Source organism: Diadema setosum, chromosome 4, assembly GCF_964275005.1.
Source record: "Diadema setosum chromosome 4, eeDiaSeto1, whole genome shotgun sequence".
Classification (NCBI taxonomy): domain Eukaryota; kingdom Metazoa; phylum Echinodermata; class Echinoidea; order Diadematoida; family Diadematidae; genus Diadema; species Diadema setosum.
The window spans coordinates 40279373-40305185 of record NC_092688.1 but is presented as its reverse complement, the minus strand read 5'-3'; the positions used below and the strand labels follow the sequence as shown (position 1 = coordinate 40305185).

The 25813-nt window shown below is 36.2% G+C and overlaps 1 protein-coding gene across 1 annotated transcript; it reads left to right on the top strand.

Annotated features, from left to right (window-relative positions):
- Window positions 1-966: 966 nt before the first annotated feature.
- On the top strand, window positions 967-25813 carry LOC140227870 (uncharacterized). Its single transcript, XM_072308257.1, has 5 exons — window positions 967-1177; window positions 3998-4128; window positions 6736-6888; window positions 22134-22359; window positions 25308-25813. Exons 1-5 carry the CDS (start codon window positions 967-969, stop codon window positions 25811-25813), a joined length of 1227 nt encoding a protein of 408 aa, XP_072164358.1.

Below are 25813 nucleotides of genomic sequence, written 5' to 3'. Positions count from 1 at the left end.
GGAATGTCTTTGCTCGCAAAAGCCATCATTGCCAGTAACTATGCAATAGCTTTCCTTTGCAAGAGTAATGTGTTATAATAATTGTTTGAGATGCAGTACGCGTGTATATACACGAGGGTGTTAGGGCCTATACCATAAAATACAATATCACCGCATTTGAAGCATGCATAGAACAATTATTGACCAACATCATGATAAATTAAGCCAATATAAGACGGAAATCTCATAATCATATTTATGTTACGAAGACGGCAAAAACAGAAATGGAATTTTGCAATTATAAAAACTAGATAGCTAGGAAGGTCATGACATGAGATATGGGATACTGCATAGACGTCATAATATGGTTCTTTGACATTCAAGCCGTATTTGTAAAACCATACGGCAGTTATGTAACTGTCTTTCCACGAAAGAGATTAAGAAACTGCATCAAAATAATTTGCTATGTAGAAATATGTAACATAATATAATATGAATATTATATATATGAAGGGTTTGTTTGCAAAAACCGATAAGTCCATTTTTGAAGATTTTGAAGTACGATCTCTGTCATAAAGTACAAAATAATACCTTTTAAATGATATATTGGTCACTCCATAAAAAGGTATATTTTTAAAGTTATGGTCAAAAGAAGCAAATTTTTCCTTATTATTCTTTTTATTTTTCTTGACCTTTAATCGCAAATATCTCTATTTGGCAAATATGGACTTATCGGTTTTTGCAAACAAACTCTTCATATATATATATATATATATATATATATATATATATCTCGATATCTTTATATTAAACTGTGTGCCGTCTTATGAACGTCTTGTTTCCCTAGCGATGGCATCAAGCCATATAATCGAGGAAAGCGTCAATAGGAGTCAGTCCAGTCGAAACCGATGTACGTACCAAAATCCCTCCAGCGTTACTTCCGCTATACTTACGTGTGTCGTGAGTGGATTCAAGCCTGACATTTCTATGATGTGGACCGATGAGTCTGGAGAGAGACTACAATCCATGGCTTCGCGACAGACAACACTATCTGACGACACATACGAGAGATTCGAGAAAATCAATGTTTCAGCCAATCACGGGAAAGAGCAAACCTTCGTGTGCATAGCTACCGGTGACTCGGTGAATGGAACGTCGACGACAGAAATCACTATTCTGCCTAAAGGTATAATATCAGGTTTGTGAAAAGCTATCATTTTTGTGGTTCTGAATAAGAACGATTCATAGCATAGCTTCTGGCGTCACTACCAGAAAGTATGTACAACGAAAAATTAACAATATTTTCAACAGATGATTTTGAATCTGATTTGTCACGGGGAAGTCTAATCTAAGTGTGCAGTTTTTAGTAATGTAATTGCTTGACCACACAGTCATATAAAAGTCTGTTTTATTATTAAAAACACATGTTTAAAAACGCGTTGGTTAATTTCGCTGAGTAAAGACAAGAGCCAGTAAACAAGGTACACTTTTGTGTAGAACGGTTTTACCAGTGTTGTCAACTACGTTTTGGGCTCTCGCAAAATGTGTTGATGCTGCAGAATTATCGAAATACTGCTTAACTAGAGATTGTAATTTGTCATCACTGACAAATTAAGGTGATCCGATTTTTTTTTTTTTTTTAATCAATGATTCAAGTCCTGATCGCAATAGGCATGGCCATGCAGGTTTCATCTGTGTTCGAGACATTGGCCGTGTGATGTTTGGATTCTCATTTAGAAAAGGGAGTCATATCTGCCATCTTTGGTACCAAATCTGTATACACTATAACGAAGATACAGCAACAAGTACATATGACCTTTGACCCCACTTTGCACAACCTAGATGGCATCTGAGCAAAAAGTGGTTATTTTGTGAAATGATTCTTGTAACATGATCTTTGCGTGTGCAAAATATGGGAAAGATAAGACATGTATTCACCAAGATACAGGATGAAACATTTGTGACCTTTGGCCCTAATTTACATACCCAAGATGTTGTCCGATCAAGTATTTGTTATTTTATGAAATAATGTGCGTGACATGAACTAAACATGTGCAAAATATGGGGGTGATAGGGGCTGTTTTTCTTGAGTTATTGCAAAGAAAGTTGCAGAAACATAGAAATAGCTCAATACATCGAAGATAAGCTTTAATTTCAACCAAGTATTGTAACATGATCCCGACATCATATGAAAAAAAAAAGGGCACGGAACGATAGCGCAAAATCTCAGTTACAACATATTAAAATCTGAGAAAAATTCACCGAAGGGTAAGTGAGCTCAGTAGTGCTCGATAAAGACAATCATGTCAATTTTCACATCTAGAAAAATTCCCTCCCATAGAGATAACACGTCATAACGAAGAAACAAAAAGAAGTACATATGACCTTTTGACACCACTTTGCACAGACAAGATGGCATCTGAGCAAAGAGTGGTTTTTTTTTTTTGTGAAATGATTCTTGTAACATGATCTTTGCGTGTGCAAAATATGGGAAAGACAGGACATGTATTCACCAATATACAGGATAAAACATTTATGACCTTTGACCCTAATTTACATACCCAAGATGGCGTCTGATCAAGTAGTTGTTATTTTATGAAATAATGTTCGTGACATGAACTAAACATGTGCAAAATATGGTGGTGATAGGGTATGTTTTTCTTGAGTTATTGCACATAAAGTTGTAAAAAGAAAGAAATATTACAATACATCGAAGATAAGCTTTAATTTCAACCAAGTTTTTTTACGTGATCCCGACAACGTATGAAAAAACAAATGGCACACCTACGATAGCCCTACGTCTCAGCTACAACATATTAAAATCTGGGAGAAATTCACCGAAGCATAAGTGAGCTAGTGCTCGATAAAGATAGTCATGTCAATTTTCATTTCCATAAAAATTGCACTCCCATAGAGATTACACGTAAACTGGTCAAATTTGACAAGGTTACCTTCAATCCATTTTTTCGAGGTGATGTCGTCATCTAATCAAATTTGTGTAATTACATTTATGAAAGAGCATTTCATAAGCTACAACATATTGAAATTTAGGTGAAAATTGGCAAAGGATAAGTGAGATACGCTCGAGCAAACTTGAAATTTGATGACGTCATTTTGAAAATTTACTTTTTTTACTTTATTCAGAAATTTGATATCTTTCAATCATTTTTTCAGCATAGCCAGCCCATGAAATGACATGTACAACTCATCAGCTTTCAGAATATGTCAAGAAAATGGGGGGTCACCGTCCATCCTGACGAGTAAAATCCGATTTAAAATTGGCGGTTTTTGGCATAGTTGCACTGTGTATCCCCATTGACGCACGCGCGGAATTTTGAATTTGACGGGTCTGTATGACGTCATATTGAATCGGATCGACTTGAAACTTGGCATAAATATTCCTTGACATTTCGGACATCCGATCCGTGTGAAAAAATTATACATTTCTATTTCATATGAGCTGTGCGTGCTTATATGTGCGCGCGCGTACGCGTCCGTCCAATTTTTTCAATTTTTCAAAAAATGCTCCAAATGGTCTGAAACGTGTGCAAAAAAGTTTTGAGCTCGATTTGAGCATACAAATATTTCAACGCGCGCGTACGCGCGCGTTTTGAGATTAAAATGAATTTTGAGAATATGAGTAGAATTCGCATGACTTGAAATATATGTGACGTAAATTTCACTGAAATATTCTATTCCATTAATGAGATATGCCTGAAAATGTGTTTTCATATAATGACGTCATAGTGACGTCACGGTCGACTGATCACTATGATTTTACTTGCGCTGTCGTCTTTGCGACATGATACATATATGGTATAAGTTTGACATTGAGAGGCAATGCACTTTCTGAGCTAACCTCTGCACAACTTTTGAGGAGAAATAAAGAAAGAAACAAAGAAAGAAGAAAGATTCAGTACAGATACAGAAGGTGATCCGAGAGGATACTCGGATCACCTAATTCCTTTTTTCTCATGAGTGAATAACGTGATTTTACTGTGTCTTTATCAAATTTCAGGAAAACGTGCTAATGTCTGTCTCATCGTTGGACTACGTATTGGTATACTAGCTGCCGCCGTTTTCATCCTATCATTCCTTGTTGGAAAGTTTCGGCAAAAATGCGGCCAGGACTACGTGCCACAAGGAGGTGTCGTTTCATCTTTCTATGTTTATTAGGTGATCCGAGTATCCTCTCGGATCACCTTCTGTATCTGTACGGATTCTTTCTTCTTCTTTATTTCTTTATTTCTCCCCAAAAGTTGTGCAGAGGTTAGCTCAGAAAGTCCGCTGCCTATCAATTTCAAAATTATACCATGTATGCATCATGTCCCAAAGACGACAAATCTAATGTATCATTGTGACCAATCGACCGTGACGTCACTATGACGTCATTATATGAAAACACATTCTCAATCATATCTCATTAATGGAATAGAATTTTTCAATGAAATTTACGTCACATATATTTCAAGTTATGCGCATTTTACTCATGTTCTCAAAATTCATATATTCTCTTAAAACGTGCGCGTACGCGCGCGTTGAAATATTTGTATGCTCCAATCGAGCTCAAAATTTTTTTGCACACGTTTCAGTTCATTTGGAGCATTTTTTGAAAAAATTGAAAAAATCGGACGGACGCGTACGCGCGCGCGCATATACGCACGCACAGCTCATTTGCAATTGAAATTTCAAGTTTTTTCACTTTGATCGGATGTCTGAAATGTCAAGAAATATTTATACCAAGTTTCAAGTCAATCCGACTCAATATGACGTCATACGGGCCCGTCAAAGTTGAAATTCCGCGCGCGCGTCAATGGCGATATACAGTGCAACTATGCCAAAAAACCGCCAATTTTAAATCCGATTTTACTCGTCAGGATGGACGGTGACCCCCCATTTTCTTTACATATTTTGAAAGCTGATGAGTTGTACATGTCATTTCATGGGGTGGCAATGCTGGCAAAATGATTAAAAGATATGAAATTTCTTAATAAAGTAAAAAAAGTAAATTTTCAAATTGACGTCATCAAATTTCAAGTTTATTCGGGCATATCTCACTAATCCTTTGTCAATTTCCATCCAGATATCAGTATGCTGTAGCTTATTAAATGCTCTTTCATTAATGTAATAACAATATTTTGATTAGATGACGGCATCACCTCGTAAAAATGGATTGAAAGTAATCTTGTCAAATTTGACCAGTTTCCGTGTTATCTCTATGGGAGTGCAATTTTTCTGGAAATGAAAATTGACATGACTACCTTTATCGAGCACTAGCTCACATATGCTTTGGTGAATTTCTCTAAGATTTTAATATGTTGTAGCTGAGACTTTGTGCTATCGGAAGTGTGCCCTTTGCTTTTTCATACGATGTCTGCATCACGTAAAAAAACTTGGTTGAAATTAAAGCTTATTTTCGATGTATTGAAATATTTCTTTCTTTCTGCAACTTTCCGTGCAATAACTCAAGAAAAACATATCCTATCACCCCCGTATTTTGCCCATGTTTAGTTCATGTCACGTACATTATTTGATAAAATAACAACTACTTGATCAGACGCCATCTTGGGTATGTAAATTAGGGTCAAAGGTCATAAATGTTTTATCCTGTATCTTGGTGAATGCATGTCCTATCTTTCCCATATTTTGCACACGGAAAGATCATGTTACAAGAATCATTTCACAAAATAACCACTCTTTGCTCAGATGCCATCTTGTCTGTGCAAAGTGGGGTCAAAAGGTCATATGTACTTCTTTCTGTTTCTTCGTTATGACGTGTTATCTCTATGGGAGGGAATTTTTCTAGATGTGAAAATTGACATGATTGTCTTTGTCGAGCACTAGCTCACTTACCCTTCGGTGAATTTTTCTAAGATCTTAACATGTTGTAACTGAGACTTTGCGCTATCGTTACGTGCTCTTTTTTTTTTTTCATATGATGTCGGGATCATGTTATAATACTTGGTTGAAATTAAAGCTTATCTTCGATGTATTGAGATATTTCTATGTTTCTGCAACTTTCTTTGCAATAACTCAAGAAAAACAGCCCCTATCACCCCATATTTTACACATGTTTAGTTCATGTCACGTACATTATTTCATAAAATAACAACTACTTGATCAGACTCCATCTTGGGTATGTAAATTAGGGTCAAAGGTCACAAATGTTTCATCCTGTCTCTTGGTGAATACATGTCTTATCTTTTCCATATTTTGTACACGGAAAGATCATGTTACAAGAATCATTTCACAAAATAACCACTTTTTGCTCAGATGCCATCTAGGTTGTGCAAAGTGGGGTCAAAGGTCATATGTACTTGTTGCTGTATCTTCGTTATAGTGTATACAGATTTGGTACCAAAGATGGTAGATATGACTCCCTTTTCTAAATGAGAATCCAAACATCACACGGCCAATGTCTCTGAACACAAATGAAACCTGCATGGTCATGCCTATTGCGATCAGGATTTGAATCATTGATTAAAAAAAAAAATCGGATCACCTTAATTTGTCAGTGATGACAAATTACAATCTCTAGTTCATTTGTTTGTTTGTTTGTTTTTCTAAATAAAACCAGTGGATTCGAATGAAATGAAATCTGTCTAACGCTATCGGTCCCTCGAATAGTCGCATTTGTACGATGGACATCCATCACTTCTGCTACTTCTGCATTTTTTTGTGACACATAGACTCGACCTGCGATAGATTAAAACAAAATGCAAGCATCACGCGCTTTACAGTAACGTGTTTTGCTAGAATCGCTATTCCTTTTGTCCAATTTCAGAAGAATCACCACCGATCGTGCAGAGAACAATTGGCAGTGAAGATGAGAGCAGAAAGTGGTACTCCGTGCAATGGGCGGACTTGAAACTTTGTTGCAGACAACTCAAGGACGTGTCCTCAAAGCACGTGAGTGTAACATGTAAATGGGTGTTCTACCCGACATCACTCTTCATGCAGACAAGAAGATTTCTTTTCTTTTCGTTTTTTTTATAACCATGAGTATCTCATGAGTGTAGTGTACCTTTGATGACACTGAAATCAAAATCGTGTGTACAATAGCCAAGTGGACACAATGGTTGCTTTTGTTTTTATTTATTTTATTTATTTATTCAAGATTTCATGCGTGTTCACAAAATAAGAATGCATACAAATGTATGCAAGTACATGTCATATAGCCAAGACAGAATATATACAATAAGTATACATTGATAAGAAGTAGTTGCAGGATAGTATACAACTCCACCAAGAGAGCTACATTATTCAAGGTAACGAACACGCAAAGGAATTGCAACATAAGCTTAAAGCTTGAAAATCGTTGCAACCCCCGTGAACACAATCTATATACTTGCAAATAGTTTAAATGATACTTGATAGGAGTGGGGGGGGGGTATTTACAAAGAGAGCATGGGAACATGAGGGGGAAAGAAGAAATGTATGTGTGGTGCCTATTTGTCCTGTCGGACATTGACAAGAGAGAGCAAGAAAAAGTTTAAAGTGTCAAGTCATTATAAGCAAATTATACTGATTGAATTGATTAAATTTCTCATAAATCCCATTCAAATGTCGATTTCAGGGGAAATATATGATCACAGCAAGTTTAATAGTAAATAGTATCCATCAGTTCAGCGTGAAGCTGATAATAAAATATGTTTGATCGATCTTTTGAAAGTAACTATTTTTTTGTAAATTGCGAACATGCTGAGGTAGCGCATTCCAGACATCAGGACCGCTATGTCTGACTGATTTATAGGCTAGTGCAGTACCAGGGTTCACTAAATGTATATCTGATGCTTGTCTCGTGGGATACGAGTGAACTGCACTGTTAATTTGAAACATTGTCGAAAAAGAGACAGGTAATAGGTCTTGCTTAGAACGAAACATGAAGAGGGCAGTCTGTAGGAAATGTATATCATCTACTTTTAAACATTTTAATCTTAAGAACAATGGGTCTGCATGTTCTAGGAAACCAGACCCTGTACATATGCGAACAGCTTTCTTTTGCAACGAAAGGATATTATCTGTCAAACTCTTTGACGTTGCCCACAGAATATTACAATACGAAATATAAGGTAAGATAAGAGTGTTATATAACATCAAAAGCACTTTGTCAGAAACAAAACTTTTTACTTTATATAATATATCAATATTGCGGGATATCGGTGTAGCGATATGATTCACATGGTCACTCCAATTAAGTTTATCATTAATATATGTGACCGTGCACCTCAAAACGAACATAAAGTCGCACACACTGATTTTGCGTGAGGACTGAAAATAAGTGAAATGGGTCAACCTAGCCGAACTTGACTTTTTCATATTTTCTGAAAGAGCGGGTCTTCTTTTACATTATGCTAAAATTTGGTATCATAAAACGGGCAGGAAAGTGTGTTTTTTAGCAGTTTATCTCAAACATTTTTGGTAGAATAGTGTGATCAGGTGTGTCTTTAGAATCCCTTTTTCATTTCTGAAAAACCTTGTCCTCACTCTTCGCTTTCAACTCTAATAAATTTTGAAAGGATAGCGCTACTGATTTGAAAGTTGGCATTGATTATGGACAGAATGTGTTAATGAGGCATGCCTAATTTCAGTTTAATCTGATAATCCCTTCATTGTTGTTACTCTGGTGGTTTACTTCCTGTTTTTTGTCCCATTCATCGCGCAGCCAGTACGGTTTGGTAACGATTAAGCGCTTGAATAGACACTGTACTTCAGAGCCTCTTTTCTCAGTTCACACTTTTCCTGAGTTTGTGTTTTCTTTTCAATATTTGGATAGGTTAAGAGAGTCCATTTGATATGATTTATACATCATTTACAAGCTTAAAGTCTGCTCTTTCAGAATATGGTCTTAACTAGAAATTAATTTCTGGCGACTTTTTGTTTGTTTTGAGGTGCAAGGTCACATATACGCCAAGGAACTTTGTACATGTTTTCCTTTCAATGCGGGTACCATCTAGATTGACATTAATTTGTTGAGCACCTGAGCATTTCCTCCCTTTAAAGTGAATGAAATTAGTCTTCTGCACATTCAGAGATAGTATGTTACTTCTGAACCATGATGTTAGCTTTGGTAATTCTGAGTTAATAGTGAGTTCAAGGATTCGAACATCACGATGAGATAAGAAAACACTGGTATCATCAGCAAATAAGGTGTAGGTCAAGATTGTTGAAACATCACAAATGTCATTTATATAGATGAGAAATAAAAGTGGGCCTAGAATGGATCCCTGTGGAACACCACATTTTAGATACAGAATGTCAGAATTAACAGAGTTGCAGTGGGTAAACTGTCTTCTCATTGACAAGTAGCTAGAAAACCACTGATAAGCCACACCCCTTACACCATAGTGACAGAGCTTAGACAGGAGGATCGAATGGTCAAGTGTGTCAAATGCCTTACTAAGATCCATAAACACACCAATAACATGCTCACTTGCAGCTAGAGCACTAGAGACACAATCATAAAATTTCAAAAGGGCATGGTCAGTTGAATGAGACCTCCGAAATCCATACTGTTCAGGATTTAGAGAGTTATGTTTCTCCAAGAAATCATAGAGCCTGTTATATACAATTCTCTCTAAGATTTAAGAAAAGGCAGGTAAAATTGAAATTGGTCTGTAATTCGAGATTAACATTCTGTCATCTTTGTTGTGGATAGGGATTACTTTGGCTGTTGAAGGAAACTTAAATGAGGAAGGAAATACTCCAGTCACCAGAGAGAGATTACAAATATGAACAAGTGGGGGTGATGATTGAGCCAATGATTTGTTTCAATAAATATGTACTTATTTCATCATGTCCACAAGAGTGACTAGATTTGAATGCAGTAACTATTTCAAGAATTTCAATGCAGTCAGTAGGCTGCAAGAAGACTGAAAATTCTGAAGGGCCTTTCAGATATTCCCTAAAATTCAAGCAATTCCTATCTATCTTTTTAGCCTGGTTAGGTCCAACATTTGCAAAATAGGTATTGAAAGAGTTTGCGATGTCATCAGGAGAAGTAATTTCTTGTCCATTTTCTAAGATTTTCTCTGGGGCAGAAGTATTGCCTTGATTGTCTAAAACGCCCTTTATGACCCTCCAAGTGGAGGCAATGTTGCCTGTAGTTTTTTCAAATTGTGTAGAGTAAAACAGTTTACGAGAGGATCGAATAATTGATGTTAAACTATTCCGATATTTTTTGTATTTTTCAATGTTTTCCAGAGATGGTTTCTTTATACTTCTTTTATAGAGAGCATTTCTTCTTTTTATTGATCGGAGTATACCACTAGTAATCCAAGGATGCAATCCCTGTTCCTTAGGTTTTGGCTTTTCATACGGAATGTGCTTATCAAAATGCCAGTAGAATATTCTCCCAAAAAATATCAAAAGCCGTCTCAGTATTTTCACAAGCAAGAACATCATCCCAATCTTCAGAAAGCAAGCTGGCTTTCAGACCAGACACCTTTTCGTCAGTAATCTTTCTCTTCTTATCGTTTCTCACTGGCCCATTCGCATGAGACTGGTTACCATAATATAGTATGCAAAACACAGGTAAATGATCAGAAATTTCAGAGTAAAATAAACCGGACTGTGAAAAGGTTCTTGGAGCTTTTACAAAGATATTGTCTAATAATGATGATGAGAGACCATTGATTCTGGTTGGTTTATCTATCATTACAGAAAGCGCATTGGAATCAAGAATACTCCGAAAGCGGATCGAGTAAGGGCTGTTTGAAAGCAGATCAATATTGAAATCGCCTATTAAACAAACAGACTTATCACTTGAATTAAGAGTTGACATGAATGACTCTAAATCATTGAGAAAGTTGACCGCATCAGTGCTAGGTGGTCTATACATGATACATATAATGAGATTCTTTCCCTTATGGAGAACAACCTCAATACATAAACATTCAGCAGTTGCACTTTGAAAAGAGAGATCATTTCTAGGCTTAAACGATAAATTTTCTGATACGTATATTAAAACTCCTCCTCCCCTACCATTCAACCTGTCATTTGTGAAATGTTGCAATGTTCAAAAAGATTTTAATACAGTCCAGCCTGTCTATACTAGCGGCCACCCAAGGGAAACAACAAAAGTGGCCACTATAGACTCGTCGGTTTCTATTTTGAATTTCTGCTCTTGCATTGTATAATGCACAAAATACCGCATGTTATTCTAAAAAAAAAAATACAGCAAATAAGTTTGCATGAGCAGCTACAATATTCGGATTTGTTTGTTCATTTTACAGTATGTATCATAATAAGGTTTCGCTTTTAACTTTACCTAACAAATACTATCGTTAGCTAATGTTAGCTAGGGGAATAGCCGGGAGGTTAGCTAACGTTACCTATCAACAGCAGCTAGTGTTAGCTCTTAGGAGTTGATGTGGGTTAGTACTGGTACCGTTAGACAGAGAAATAGTATTCGTCTGTCTGGAGGAGTTTCATTTTACTTTTACGGTCCTCCTCCGGAGACCCAGGGAAGGCTGACAAAATTTTCAACGCTGTGTAAGGGGATGCTTAACCACTGTCGCTACGTCTATCACGGGCAAAGATTGTCAGCGTGGTACGAAAAGACAGCCCCATCCATATCTCATAAATTCATGCCTGATTAACCCTTTAGCAACTTGAGATTACGTACTTAATTGCATATTGTTCTCTAGAAGGTACAGCAATGTTACTCTCAATTTGAGAATTTTCTAAATTATGCAAAATATATCACAAGCTGTTTATTTTTGTCTAAGATATCCTAAGTATATTTGAAAGCCTATTAAGACTTTACCAAGAGACTTGTGTGTCACCGAAATAACACTGACACACTCAAAACACTGACATGCTTTGGTTGACTTTTGACCTCTTTCATATTACACAACTATGTTCTGTATAAACTCAATAAAAGTAGTAGAGCATAAAACTAAAAAAAAAAAAAAGGAAAAAAAAAGCGGACGGGCGGTTTCGGGCAGTTCTTTGACTGATGGGTTAAGCATTGCATGTCCCAGTTAGTCTTGACCATTAGCTGAAGCATGCGTATTTCAGATGTTGTTGATATTGTGGCCTTAGCCGTGAATGGAATGTTTCAAACACTTTCGCTACTTGGTGTTACTATTTCAATAGAACAAGAACAAAAACGCATCCCATGTATTAGACCATTGCCCTAATACATGTAAATACCTTGTTTATTGTTACAATTTAAGAAATTATTACTTATCATCCCCATACAGAGTGACAACAAATTAAATCTTGGGAAAAACAAAATTGGCAAATATGGTAAGGAAAATTAATGTAATTCGGCAGCCACTTTTAAGTTACATGTTTGTGTGTACAGTATGTCCCAAAAAATTACAATTGGATTTCCGCATTGATAACTGCCAATATCATTGAACTTCATGAATGTCTATTTCAGGGTCGAAAGCATAACGCCTTACCTATATTTTTGAAGAAAAAAATCATTCAATTTGGTCGCGTGGTCACAGAAATGTGATTCATTGTAAAGCATGTCATAGATCCGTCTTTTCCAAGTTTAGCAGTTGGAGGCTATGGGAACTGCATATTAAAGGACAAGTTCACCTTCATTAACATAAGGATTAAGAAAATATGCAGCAATATTAGTAGAACACATCAGTGAAAGTTTGAGGAAAATTGGACAATCGATGCAAAAGTTATGAATTTTTAAAACTTTTGTGTTGGAACCGCTGGATGAGGAGACTACTAAGGCTCGTGATGTCATATGAGTACAACAGTATAAAGAACATGTAAAGAAAATTCAGCATATTTTCATTTTTTCGCATAATAAAAGAGCACTTGACTTGCCTCTTTCTAAAGGCAATGGGAATGATATTACCCATAACATATGTCAGTAACGAGTCAAGGAAATGTGTACTTTTTTCAAAAGATGACATTTTGTGAAATTCTCATTATATTTTCCTTATATTGTTGTACGCATGTGACATCATACACTGCAGTAGTCTTCTCATCCAGCGGTGACTGCACAAAAACTTCAAAACTTCATAACTTTTGAACGGATTGTCCGATTTTCCTCAAACTTTCAATGATGTGTTCTTCTAATATTGCTACATTCTCTCAATCCTTATGTTAATAGAGGTGAACTTGTCCTTTAAGGTGTGAGCACAATGGACAGAACTTGGAAGGAAGGGATTTCTGAAATGCTCTACAAAGGTCCACATTTCTCTTTGACCACTGAACCAAATCGGATGGGATTTTCTGTGGGTAATTAGTTTCATACCCTTACATTTTATTTGTATTGATTCACTGTAAAAGTTATCATTGCGGAAAGTATTATATATACTTGGGGGGGGGGGCATACAGTATAGTTTGACTATGGAATCTCGTTATGATTAGGGTTATGACAAACTCTTCAGACCCGGTACGCATACTTTTCCATATATGGAGATTGAAAAGACAGTGAAATAAGGGGAAAATCTAAATGTTGGGTCGAACAAATTATGCCAAGGTTTTGTTAATCAACATTATGTATAACAACTGAAACAAGAGTCCACTTAAGTAATCAGTTTCAATAAAAAAATAAAGATATCATCAAAACTAAACTTTTTTCTTATTTCTCCTGTGCTTTCGAAAGAGAGAAAGAAATTATATCAAGTGAAAATACACGACTCTGATATTCTATCTCAGAAAATTGTATCTCAGAAAATTGTAATATGACATTCAATACATTCAATAGTGCCTTGGCCCAAGTAAAACATAAATGTTTCTCAAGATCAGAATGATAACGTAAGCAAAGTCCATGATATTTTACATTTACTATTAACTTCCAGCCATTTGTATATACCCATGATACAGGATTAAGTTAAAGAGAACAATAAAGTGTCTTTAACTACACAGACTCAAAAATTCTCATGAAGAAAAATCAATATTTTCTAATCTTCTATTCCTACCTTCGAACATATCTTGATTTTTTCTTTGTTAGTTTAATATCTAGAAACCGTGATACTATGTGAATTGGTTGATTACATATTTGGCAAGATGGGCTAGACCTTGTGATGCAAGGTGAGCCAAGGCTCAACTTGCACCATGGGGCCTTACTCAACTTATCCCAGTCCTAACATCATAAGAGGTTTACAGAAATACACAAATTCTGTGTATCGATTATTCAGAAAGCTGTGATAAAATAAAGACCCATACCTGGACTTCAAAATCATCATCTTACATCCATGTTGTAGTTTGATGCATATAAAAAAAATGCACTTGTAACGCGTTTCACACGTTTTCACTTTTATGGTCAAAATTGCATTTTTCATTCTGCAACAAAAGCTTTTGTTTCAATCTATAAAATGATATGGTGGGGTCAGGAGTTGGGTTACCGTTCGTTATTCCAAAGGTTCGTTATTCCGAAGGTTCATTAATTCAATAATGGAATACGGTTCGTTATTCCGAAGGTTCGTTAATCCGAAAATGAAACAAAGCTCGTTATTCCGGAGGTTCGTTACGGACCCTATTTCATTTTCGGATCAACGAACCTTCGGAATGACGAACCCTTTTTCATTTTCGGATAAACGAACCTTCGGAATAACGCCACAAATGTTCGGATTTACGAACCCCTGTTCATTTTCGAATTAACGAACCTCTAGGTATTGGGACTTTGTGTGTTTCGGATTAACAGACCTTCGGAATAACGAACCTTCGGAATAACGAACAGCACCCAGGGGTTGAGTCATCAATAAATGGCACCACTGGAGTACGTGTCTAACTCCTTTATATTTGCGATGGGGGTGGTGGCTCAACTTACCCCTATGCTCAACTTACCCTGCCTTTCCCTACGCTAATTCACAGACTTAGATCGGCAGATTTAAACTTATCAACATCTCATAAACCCGGAAGGCGCTCACCAGCTGCTTGAAAAAAAAAATTGAGTGCAATTTTCATGGAAAAGACATAGCTACCAGCTCGTTGACACTCTGTTCGTTGTATAAACGCGTAGTCGTAGTGGTAGCTTAGCTTTTCTACTCTTTGGTGATAACTTATCACGAGCGAATCGGTTTCCGTGCTATATGTCCCACCTACTATATACTGTACTTATACTGTCTTATATTTATTTGTATTAATATTGTAATTTGGAGGGGATTCCGTGAAGAAAGACGTACTAGTGATATCCATGGAAATTACCCCGACGGTAATACATATTGATCTTTCGGTAGCGTTCGATGTACAAGTAACCTTATCAAAAAGTAAGGACTAATGTTAGACGTAACGATAGGTCTACGTTTGGGCGAAAAGCGGCGGTTCGGCACACCGCTCGAGTGATATCGCCAATTTTATTTTAACATTTCTTCCTGTCAACTCTGTTTTTTTTTTCAGTGTCGTTTTCGACCTTCAATCTGAGATCGGCAAGAATTGGTGTTTTTGCTTCGGCATGTCTCTCTCTCTCTCTCTCTCTCTCTCTCTCACTCTCTTTGAGAAGGTACCGAAGCGTGTCTGTGCGTCTTTGCTCAATGGTCCTGTAATTTTGAAATCAGTCTTTCCTCTCATTATGCTCCAACTTTTTTTTTTTCTATTTACGATCGCCCAGCTTTTAAAAGTGTTATACAACTGTATTTACAAGACATTATTTGCAGGATTTCCGAAGAAATACGTATACATTTGACATTTTTGCGCGCGGGTGTAACTTTACTCTAGACTTAACCTTTTGCAAAGGCAGCTTGTAAAGGACTTGCACACAGCGAGCAGTGGACTCGCACTAAAACATCGATCGGTACACTAGTATGGGGCGCCAAGTTCCGCATGGCCTATTTCGTTACGAAACTAGACATTTCGTAATTCACAACGAAATGTTGTCATTTCATTGTGAGTGATCATTTCGCACACAACATTTCGTTATGAAATGACAGCATTTCGTTATGAATGATCATTTCGTAGCAAAATGACAATACTTCGTTACGAAATTATCATTTCGTCGACGAAATGAACATTTCATCGACGAATGATTATTTCGTAACGAAATGATCATTACGTCGACGAAATTGGTATTTCGTAACGAAATGATATGATCGTTGTTGTATCGCGATGGGTATCCATTCAGACACAACGGGGATATAAGTCCAGAGCGCCTTGGGTAAAGGCTAGAGAAGGTAGTGACTGCGTGGGAACATCATTGTGACCAAGAAAAAAGAAAATCCACCGATGTTACCAGGCTATTCATACGCTGTTTATCACCAGCATTCTTTCGTCTGGCACCTGGGGTCTGGCAACTGGTTTTGTAGAATTCTTCAACACTGTACAAGGGCAGAGGGGTGGGGGTGTCAAGTTTCTTCGATCCGAAGACACCTCGTACAATCTCTTTGCCTCTGTTTACTGTCGTGTTTTTTTTTCCTCCCTATCCTTTGCTGGTAATGAACATTTAAGAAGGTTGCTAGCACGTGGCACTTTTTGTTGTGAGTTTTTTTTGTTTTTTGTTTTTGTTTTTTTTAATCATTCATGGTAGGGGAAAGAAGAGTAAAAGAGGGTGAAATGAAATAAGACGAAGGACATGTATGCTAACCAAGCTGTTGTTTACAGCAGCATCAATAATTATTATCACCATCATGCAGATCATTTTGCCCTTTTCCTGTTAACATTCAAAAACACGACCACCATCATTCGAGATTAACACCTGGGCAAACAAAAGAGCAGACGACAATAAAACACTACAAAAGATCACATGGCACACCGAAGTGGCTGGGATCAAACTTCCTTCGAAATACTGCACCAAAGTGGAGAAATCGCCTTTACGAAAATGCATGTTCAGTGCGAGACACTTGAAAGAACTTTCAAATACTTCGAAATATTAACGGAATCAATGAAGTGACATTAAACGAAAGAAATTGTACCAAACGAGGTATGAGAAACAGCGGAAATAACGCAATAAGTAGGCCCTATCTGAAGTTTGCAGCACCGAACGCCACGCATAAATAAATACAGTGGAAACTCGGTATGACGAGATCCTTGGGACCAAGACAATTTGTTCTTTGTAGTCTTTATATCAGTAGTCAATAAACAATGTAATACGAAGAAAATTTATTCATTGGGAGTGCAGAAATTAGTTTGTTATAACCTTTGTCACTACAGAAACGTTAGTTTGGAAATGAAAAAAAAAGAAGAATGTTTGGCGTAAGGTTTACATGACATTGTTTTCAAGTTTTCCGAAGATATATATTAGTTTGACATCCATTTATGCGCGCGGCTGTAACTGTAAGCTAAACGTGGGTAACTTTGCTTTTGCTCTATACAACTCCTTAGTTATAAGAAATAGTTGTTTCCAATTCCAACTACTTGCTATATCTGTTAACCTTGTAATGATAGTAGAATAGTTGGATATTAAGGCTCACTTTTAATCCCAAATACTACAATGAGACCTACAATGAGAAAGAGAAAATCTTTTATTTTGTCTCTTCTATTAAATATAATTAATTACATTTATTAGATTAAAGAAACATTAATTAATGTAAGCTAACGTTAGATTAGAGAGACAGAACTGCATGTCTGTACTGTCATGGTACCCACCGAGTTTTCCCTGTGTAATACAATGTACAGCTTTTGTACTGAATTCAGGGAAGATATGGCCTTTAGATAGGGAGTACCTATTACACATAATATATGTCTCTCTCTCTCTTTCTCTCTCTTTATATATATATGTAACGACAACAAATGGAGCCGGGACTAGCAATGTTGGTTACTGGTGTTCGTTTTTAATTCGCAGGTTCTGATCGTCAAACTGAACCCAAACCCTGAAAGATGTAAACATTATATACAAGGGATAATGCGTACATTGTATTGTCAATGAATACGTGAATGAATATTTGACATTAATATAGCATACACAGTCTTATAGCTCAGTTGTTTTCACTCTTATTCGTGATGCTTTATTGCATCATTGCATCGTTATACACTCTGTATCGACATTAATTCTAAGTGTAACTTGTAATTGGCACATAGTCATTGATTATTGACATTTCACAGTGAATGGTTAATTCTGATAGTTCATGCTATGCTCATTGAGTAATCGTTTCAACTGCGTGATTATAGCTATTCCACTATAAGTACATATTGTAGCAAATATCTAATTCGCATTAGGTTTCTCTATACAGTCCAAAGAGTTAACTTTATGTCAGAAGTTCTGATACAAACTCCGATGTGAAAGCGTTTATATTGGCTTAACTGTAGCTCTACTGTTCTCTAACAGGTATTCCATGTGAAAGCTCCTAGGTCGTAAATGTGTCAAGAATGCTCTCTCACTGACCAGAGAGGATTGAATGACCTTAGGTCCAAAGTCCGTTCACTAGGTTAAAGTGAATTTGCTCTGTTTTCTAGAATCTTGACGTCACAGTGTTTCTTGCTCATATGAATTGCTCTCTGCTCTCGAATTCATAGATGCCTCACTAACTGAGCAAGTAGTCACATATATCAGAATAATGCATCTAAAGCAGAATGATTAGCAAATGTAATTAACAGACATCAAAGAATCAACATGAATCAAACTTCAAAGTATAGATATTGATATCTCAATATTCTCTTATACAACTCAACATAATAAAGCAAGATTCAATTCGCTTAAAGAACCAACAGTATACATTCAATACCGGGCCTTATACCGTTAAACACTCCTATCATCTTCAATAGGCAAGATATGGAAATAGGGAAAGGAATTAGAGGAAGAATAAAGAAGAAGGAGAAGAAGGAGAGAAAGAGAGAGAGAGGGGGGGGGGGGTTCCTAGCTAGTGCATACTCCAATATGACTAGAACATTACATTCACGAGTGTTTATTCCACAATGTCGTCACACACACAATGTCACCAATCAAGATGTTGTGAAAGCAGCAATGAACATACATCTTCAAATTGTCAAGTCTATCTTTTAACCAGCTTTTCCAACAAGTTCTTCCTATTTGTCAACTCAACTTAACTCAACGTCCACTCACATAATGTAGGAGCTTGATAACCGATAAACAATGTCATATCAACCAATCTGAGTCTGAGGCAGGTTTGAGCCATACATTTTAGAAGTCAGATATATATGAACGACAATGAAATCTCATGATGTGCCCATGCACATTCGCATCACTCTGTTCAACATAACAGAGGATCCCTATTTCAACTCAATTTGAAATAGCAACAATGTTATCACTGATCTATAGCGCAAGTAGCAGCTCATAGATAATCCTAACACTATCTAGACAACATACTAGACTCGAACTAGACTTCACAGTTTAAGCTTGACAAACAATATAACTTACCCCTGCCGGAGACAAAGATAGCTGACTCCCGGATAACTCTCTCTGCTTCACAATATCTTGCTGCTTCTTCGTTGTCAAAGATTCCAATATGAAGTGAGGAGAGGAAAACTTCGCTATTTATTGGGTTTAGGACCCTTCCCAAAGATATATTTTAACTATAAATTCCAATCTACCGACGCACAGTTCTACGTCACTTTTACTGCCACTTTGTTTGGGTGGAGGGCTATGTCTGGCTATGAGGTCATAGCTTGACCCAAGGAGGGCAGAGAGTGGACATTATGCCCAAATTTGGCAAGTAAAAGTGGAGAATGTGACCGGAAGGATTGGACTTCCTGAATGATGCAGGGTGACTCATTTTCCAGATAATGTATTTTTATGTTACTTTTTGTTTTAATTTTTCATTCTTAGAAATCTTTCTTTCCTTTTGTTTTAGCAAAAACCACAATGTTACATGGATATATATATATATATATATATATATATATATATATATATATGTATATACATATATATATATATATATATATGACCGTTCACCACAAAACGAATAAAAAGTCGCACCCCTTGATTTTACGTGACGACTCAAAAAAGGTGAAATGAGTCAACCAAGTCAATATTGAGTTTTTCATATTTTCTGAAAAAAACTATCCTTCTTCTACATTATTCTTAAGTTTGGGATCATAACATGAATGGGAAAGTGTGTTTTGAGCAGTTTTTCTACAACCCTTTTTAGGGGAGAGTAGAATGATCAGGTATGTCATAGAGGTCCCTTTTCCTTTCTTGAAATCCTTTCCATACTCTTCACTTTCATGTCTAATAACTTTTGAAAGGATAAAGCTACTGCTTTGAAAGTTGGTATTAATCATGGATCGAATGTGTTAAAAGATCATGCTCAATTTCAGCTTAATCCAATAATTCCTTCATTGTTATTGCTCTGGGTGTTTACATCCTGTGTATTGTCCCTTTCATCACAGCTAGCACGGCTTGGTAAAGATTAAACGCTTGAATAGACCCTGTACTTCAGAGCCTCTTTTCTCAATTCACACGTTTCCAGAGTGTGTGCTTTCTTTCCAGTATTTAGATAGGTTAGGGGAGTCCATTTGAGTTGAGTTATACATCATTTTAAAGCCTAGAGGCTGCTCTTTAAGAATCTACCCTTAACTCAAAATTCAGATCTGGCGACTTTTTGTTGGTTTTGTGGGGCAGGGTCACAATTATATACTTTTTTTTTGGCATCTAAAGACGAAAGAAGTGGCCTCATAGCCTCTTTTCCAACCTCAGATACGAGGCCTTGTCAGAAGGCTCCAGACCATATTCAATATTTGATAGCGAGGTAATGAAGACTACCGATTCAATATTATTTTGATAGCGAGATATGTGTTGAAGGGTACCGAGTCATAAGAAAAGACAGAAACAGATATGGAGGAGGTGTAGTATATGGAAATGAACTTGAATTGTTCAATTTTACAACAAGATTCCTTGAGACATTATAGAGGCTATACCCATTATAGTTAGAGAACGATGTCCGAAATGTTTCATCTTTGTATTATGGTACAGACCCCCAAATACTTCAGTTCGTATTTTTTATTATTATTAGCAATTAGTGTCTTTTTAAGACAGCTTTAGCAAAAAATATTTGCATTATGGGTGATCTGAATTGTGATATTTTGAAAAAAAGATTTTAACTAATGAGACCAAACATCTAAACGACATAAAATCCTTATATTAATTACAAGAAATAAATGGTAACATATGTACTAGAATGACAAATGATTCATCTACCCTTATTGATCGCATGTTATCAAATGCTCCAAATAGGTCCCTATTGTATATGTGTATGGAGTAAAACATACTGGCATAAGTTATCACTTATTGTGTTTATGGTTCTGAAATGTCACGTCAAAGAATGCGCCCCGTACTGTACATTACAGAAGTATGAAATATTTTGACAATTCATTCATTCGTAGCCTACAGTCCAAACGAAGGTTCGAAATGTGTGATATAGAAGATGTCAATGAAGCTGCTCTTTATTTTGAAAAAAAAAAATATGTGATTGATAAATATATGCCTATTCGTGAAAAAAAAAAACGAGTTAAAAACTTCATCCCCTTGGATTTGAAGTGAAATTATCAATGTTATTTACAAAAGAAATAAACTCAAGGATAAAGTGAATAAGCTAAAAAGGCTGATATTGATTGAATCTGATGGAAATAAAGCAATATCACTGGAAAACAGATTGAATCATTTGTGGAATGAATATAAGAAACTCCATAATGTTGTTACTTTGAAAACAAGAAAGCGAAAGAGATTGTTTTTCGCTGAAAAATTTTCATCAGCTAACGCATCTGGTGAGATGTGGAATATCATCAAAACAGTGTTGCCGAAAGATGTTTCGGACATGTGTGAATCAGTTACAGGTAGTAAATATCAAGATAAATCTGATGAATTTTATGCATTTTTTTTTTTTTTTTGTTGCCAATGTTGGTGGAGATTTTGCTGCAAATATTCCGAATGCCCGTGACACTCTACAAAATTCGGACGACAATGTGTATGGACCGGTTGATCTGTTCTCATTGCAACTTGTCACTTATGAAGAGATGTTTAGAGTAATGGCATGAAAAATAAGAAATCATCAGGACTTAATGGTATTTCTATGTATGTTTAAAAATAGCTGCTCATGTTATAGCGTAATCCCTTAGTCATCTGATAAATAGGTCATTGACCGAACGCATTATTCCGTTACGATGGAAACAGGCAAAGACTATACCACTATTCAAATCTGGTGACAAGCGTCTCCCTGAAAACTACCGTGCCATCTCTAGTTTGTGTTGTGTTTCTATAATCGTTGAAAAAAATCATTCATTTGAACAGTTCTTTGAAAACGCAGTTCAATCATCAAAATCGAACTTATTTTTTTGTCTTTCAGCCTTTATATCCTTTCTACTTGTACGCGTTCTACCGGTTCGGACTGGCTGCCTATTTCTCCGCGTTCTTCATAATCAGTGTCATATTCAAAGAGGAGGAACAGGGCCCAAAGTTCGTCATTTACCTCCCTTTTTGGACATATACTTCCACAGCATGCTATGTTTACCTTGCCTGTTTTAATGTTGTGATGGACCGCAAGAAGAGCAGGACGAATGCAGCATTTGAAGGTAGAGTTAAGCATGGATGGAGCGGAAATGGGAAGAGTAGGAACAAGCTGACACGAAAACAAACGACATGACCGGAAAAGCCCATAATCTGATCTATTCCGCTGTTCACAGTTGGTTTCTTTCTCGAATGTTGCCCATAGCAGATTAGAGACTTTACTGTTTTAGCTCAACTAATATGTGATAAACATTTTTTTGATATTGCGGTGACTTGGTTGAACGAATTTTAAAACTTTTCAGTTCTTTTTTCTCCTTTTTTTCAATTATTTCTTTCAAATAATATTAATTTACTTCCAATTGATAAAAAAAACAAATACGTCAATTTTCTTTGGTATTACTGTAAAAACATAAGGCAATAATTCTTTTAAAGATAAGTGAAATAAGTATACATTTTCATGTTTCATGACAAAAATTAAAATGGCAATGGTACAGCAATGACCGAGGAAAAAAAAATGGAAGTATATTATATTTAGATAAAACCTTTCCCCCAAGTACCTTCACCACACTTTGCTACTAATTTCTATAACAATATGAATTTTCTGAACCAGACACAAAACGTGCAAAAATCTTCCTTCATTGCACATCTCTTAGAGTAATAATTTGCCCACACATCTTTAGACTTACCACACGTATCTACATCATTATGCAAAATATCACCATGTTTTCCGATTTTTTGAATAGACTCACAAAAACTCCTTTATCACTTGTTAAATCCAAACTCTGAAAATGAACAATCGGTCTTACACGATTTTAATCGAATAAAATGTTCCCAGATGATAGATCTTACGCCTGTATAAGTCTGCATCAAATGTCATTTTCCCGTAAAAAAAAAAAAGAAGACTGTATTACAAATATAATTGGGTTAATTTTTCCCTTTTCAAAATATTGGAAATTGTACAGATCTTGCCAAGCTTGTAACATTTCTAAATGAAGCAAAGATGTATTAATTGATATTTTGTTGTCTTATAATTACGAAGAAAAATACTTCTACCCCTACTGACCTAGAACTATAATCAAAATATACTTTCCAAGTCACATTTAGTAATCCATACAGGAGTATTTTCACCCTCATACTCGCTGAGTTCTTATAAACAATTCAAAATTCACTATCCTCAAACCACCATCTCTATAATCTTTTGATCCAATCCGTTCCTTTCCAACCAAAATCAAAACAAATCGTTTGAATTTAAGCAAAGAGCCAGTTCGGAACTTCAGATGCCGAAACTATACATACATGTAATCTAATTTAGATAATTTAGAAGTATGTTTTAAGTTTATGATTTTTCTTCATAATACTTAGATCTGTTTGCTTCCACCATCCCCTAATCCTTTGATCGTACTCAATATTTCCTTAAAATTAAATTCATCACTTTTTTTAGTGTCTAATGAGAAAAAATCCCTAAAATCCTCATTTCTTTAACTACACTTTTTACCTATCAACAAAATCTTTGTTTTATCTATATTAACCTTTAACCCATCTCCTTCAAAAAAACTTTGAAATATAAATTTCAACATCCTTATTGAGATTTTATCTCTCAAGAAATTATTGTATAAGCATATGATATCTGCCTCACCTCAAAACCATCAAAAATTAATTCCTTTTACAATTTTCTCTTCTCAAAGCATGTGCTAATATTTTAGTAACAAGTTAAAACAAGCATGCAGGGTGAAAGTAGGTCACCTTGACGAATGCACGCCTTATTCTAAAATACCCCATTGGGACCCCCCCTCCATTTATTACACAACTACTTATACTCTATACATAACCTTGATGGTTTAGGATAAGCACTGACACACACACACCCACACACACACACACACAAGCAAACATACACCCGCACATACACACACAAACACACAGACACACAAATACATGAAATTTTGATTTCAAAAAACAATCATTATGCTAATCCGTTTCTGTGAATGGTCTATTACAACACTACTGGTCTACGAAATAACTGAAATGAAACACCAACAGATTTTCACCTCTTGAAACCATGCTTATGAAGTGTTTCTGTAATGGTCTATTACATAACTACCGTCAGTAGAAAGAACTGAAATCAGTCACTAACAGATTTTCACCTTTTTTCAGCATTTAAAAATTATATGAACTGATTTTTTTTTTTCTTGCAAAACTTCATTTCACACTCTATACAGCTCATCGTCCTCCGAACATTGTTGAACATTGCCTTTAAACCTCCAATACTTTTAGCATTTACCCTTTTTCATTGTCAAACTCCTGAGTTACTCTCCCCTTTCCAAATCTGTTCTACCTTCATTGTACATCCGCAGTTAAGTTTATTATCTTATTTATACCATAGTTTGCAAACTGAATGTGCCTACTGTAAAGGGGATGGCTAGTAACTGATCATTGGGAATCAGTGGGAATGCTGGGGGATTATTGTTCCAATTCTTGTGGGATTCATTTAGAGTACATTATGTATCTATTGTTGTATGAAAACTATTTGCTTCAGAACGGTCTTATATTCAAGTAATGTGCAGTTAAAAGGAATTGTACAGTACTGGTTGAGGTGGGAATTGATGTTTTGAACATTCCTAGGTGAGATAATGAGAAACCTCTTATGAAATATGATTCCCGCAGATCAGTTACTAGCCATCCCCTTTGAAAAACAACAGCAAAAAACATGAATCAATAATGAAAATTAATAAACCTCATTTCGATGCTTGAGTAATCTACCAGCACTGCCACTTAAGATTATATAAGCATTATAGTAACAAGTAATAACAATTGGGGTAAGCGGAATTGAGATGAAAGTATAGGTGTTAAACGTATTTTGAAAGAAAGCAACTATACCCAACTATCTTATACCGTGCTTATCGAAATAGTAAGCCCATGACATTAGGTCATTAATCATGTTTGTTTTCATGTGTGTTGATTAGGCCTACTGTTATCTCTCTCTCCCTCTCTGTCTATGTCGTTGTACTTTCAGACAAATGCCGCTACCAGATTCAGTGGCTTCTCTATAACTGCATCGCCACTCCTTCCATCATTGTAACTCTTTTCTACCTGGACTCCCTGGACAATATTACCATCTTTATCCTTCCCTCCGTAATCTGCCTCCTCGAAATCTTCTACACCCGGATCATCGTCCGCTTCGTTCACGTTGTCTACCCGTTCTTGTACCTAACTATCTACCTGCTCTTCGTTGACACATATTTTGCTGCTGGAGGAACGGACCCGTGTGGAAACCGATCCGTTTCTCCCCTTCTCGACTTCGAACACGCCCCCGGCATTGCTACCGCAACAGTTGTCGGCGTTAGCTTGGCAACGCTACTTATTCAAGCCATGTTGAAGGGATTGTACGTTATCCGCGTCCGATATATGGATACGAGAAAAACAGAAGCCGTTCCTCCAACAGAAGCCGTATATCCAACAGAAACCGTTTCTCCTACACAAGAGCCGGTAGCCGTCGAACTGGAAGCACTGGCCGCGTAG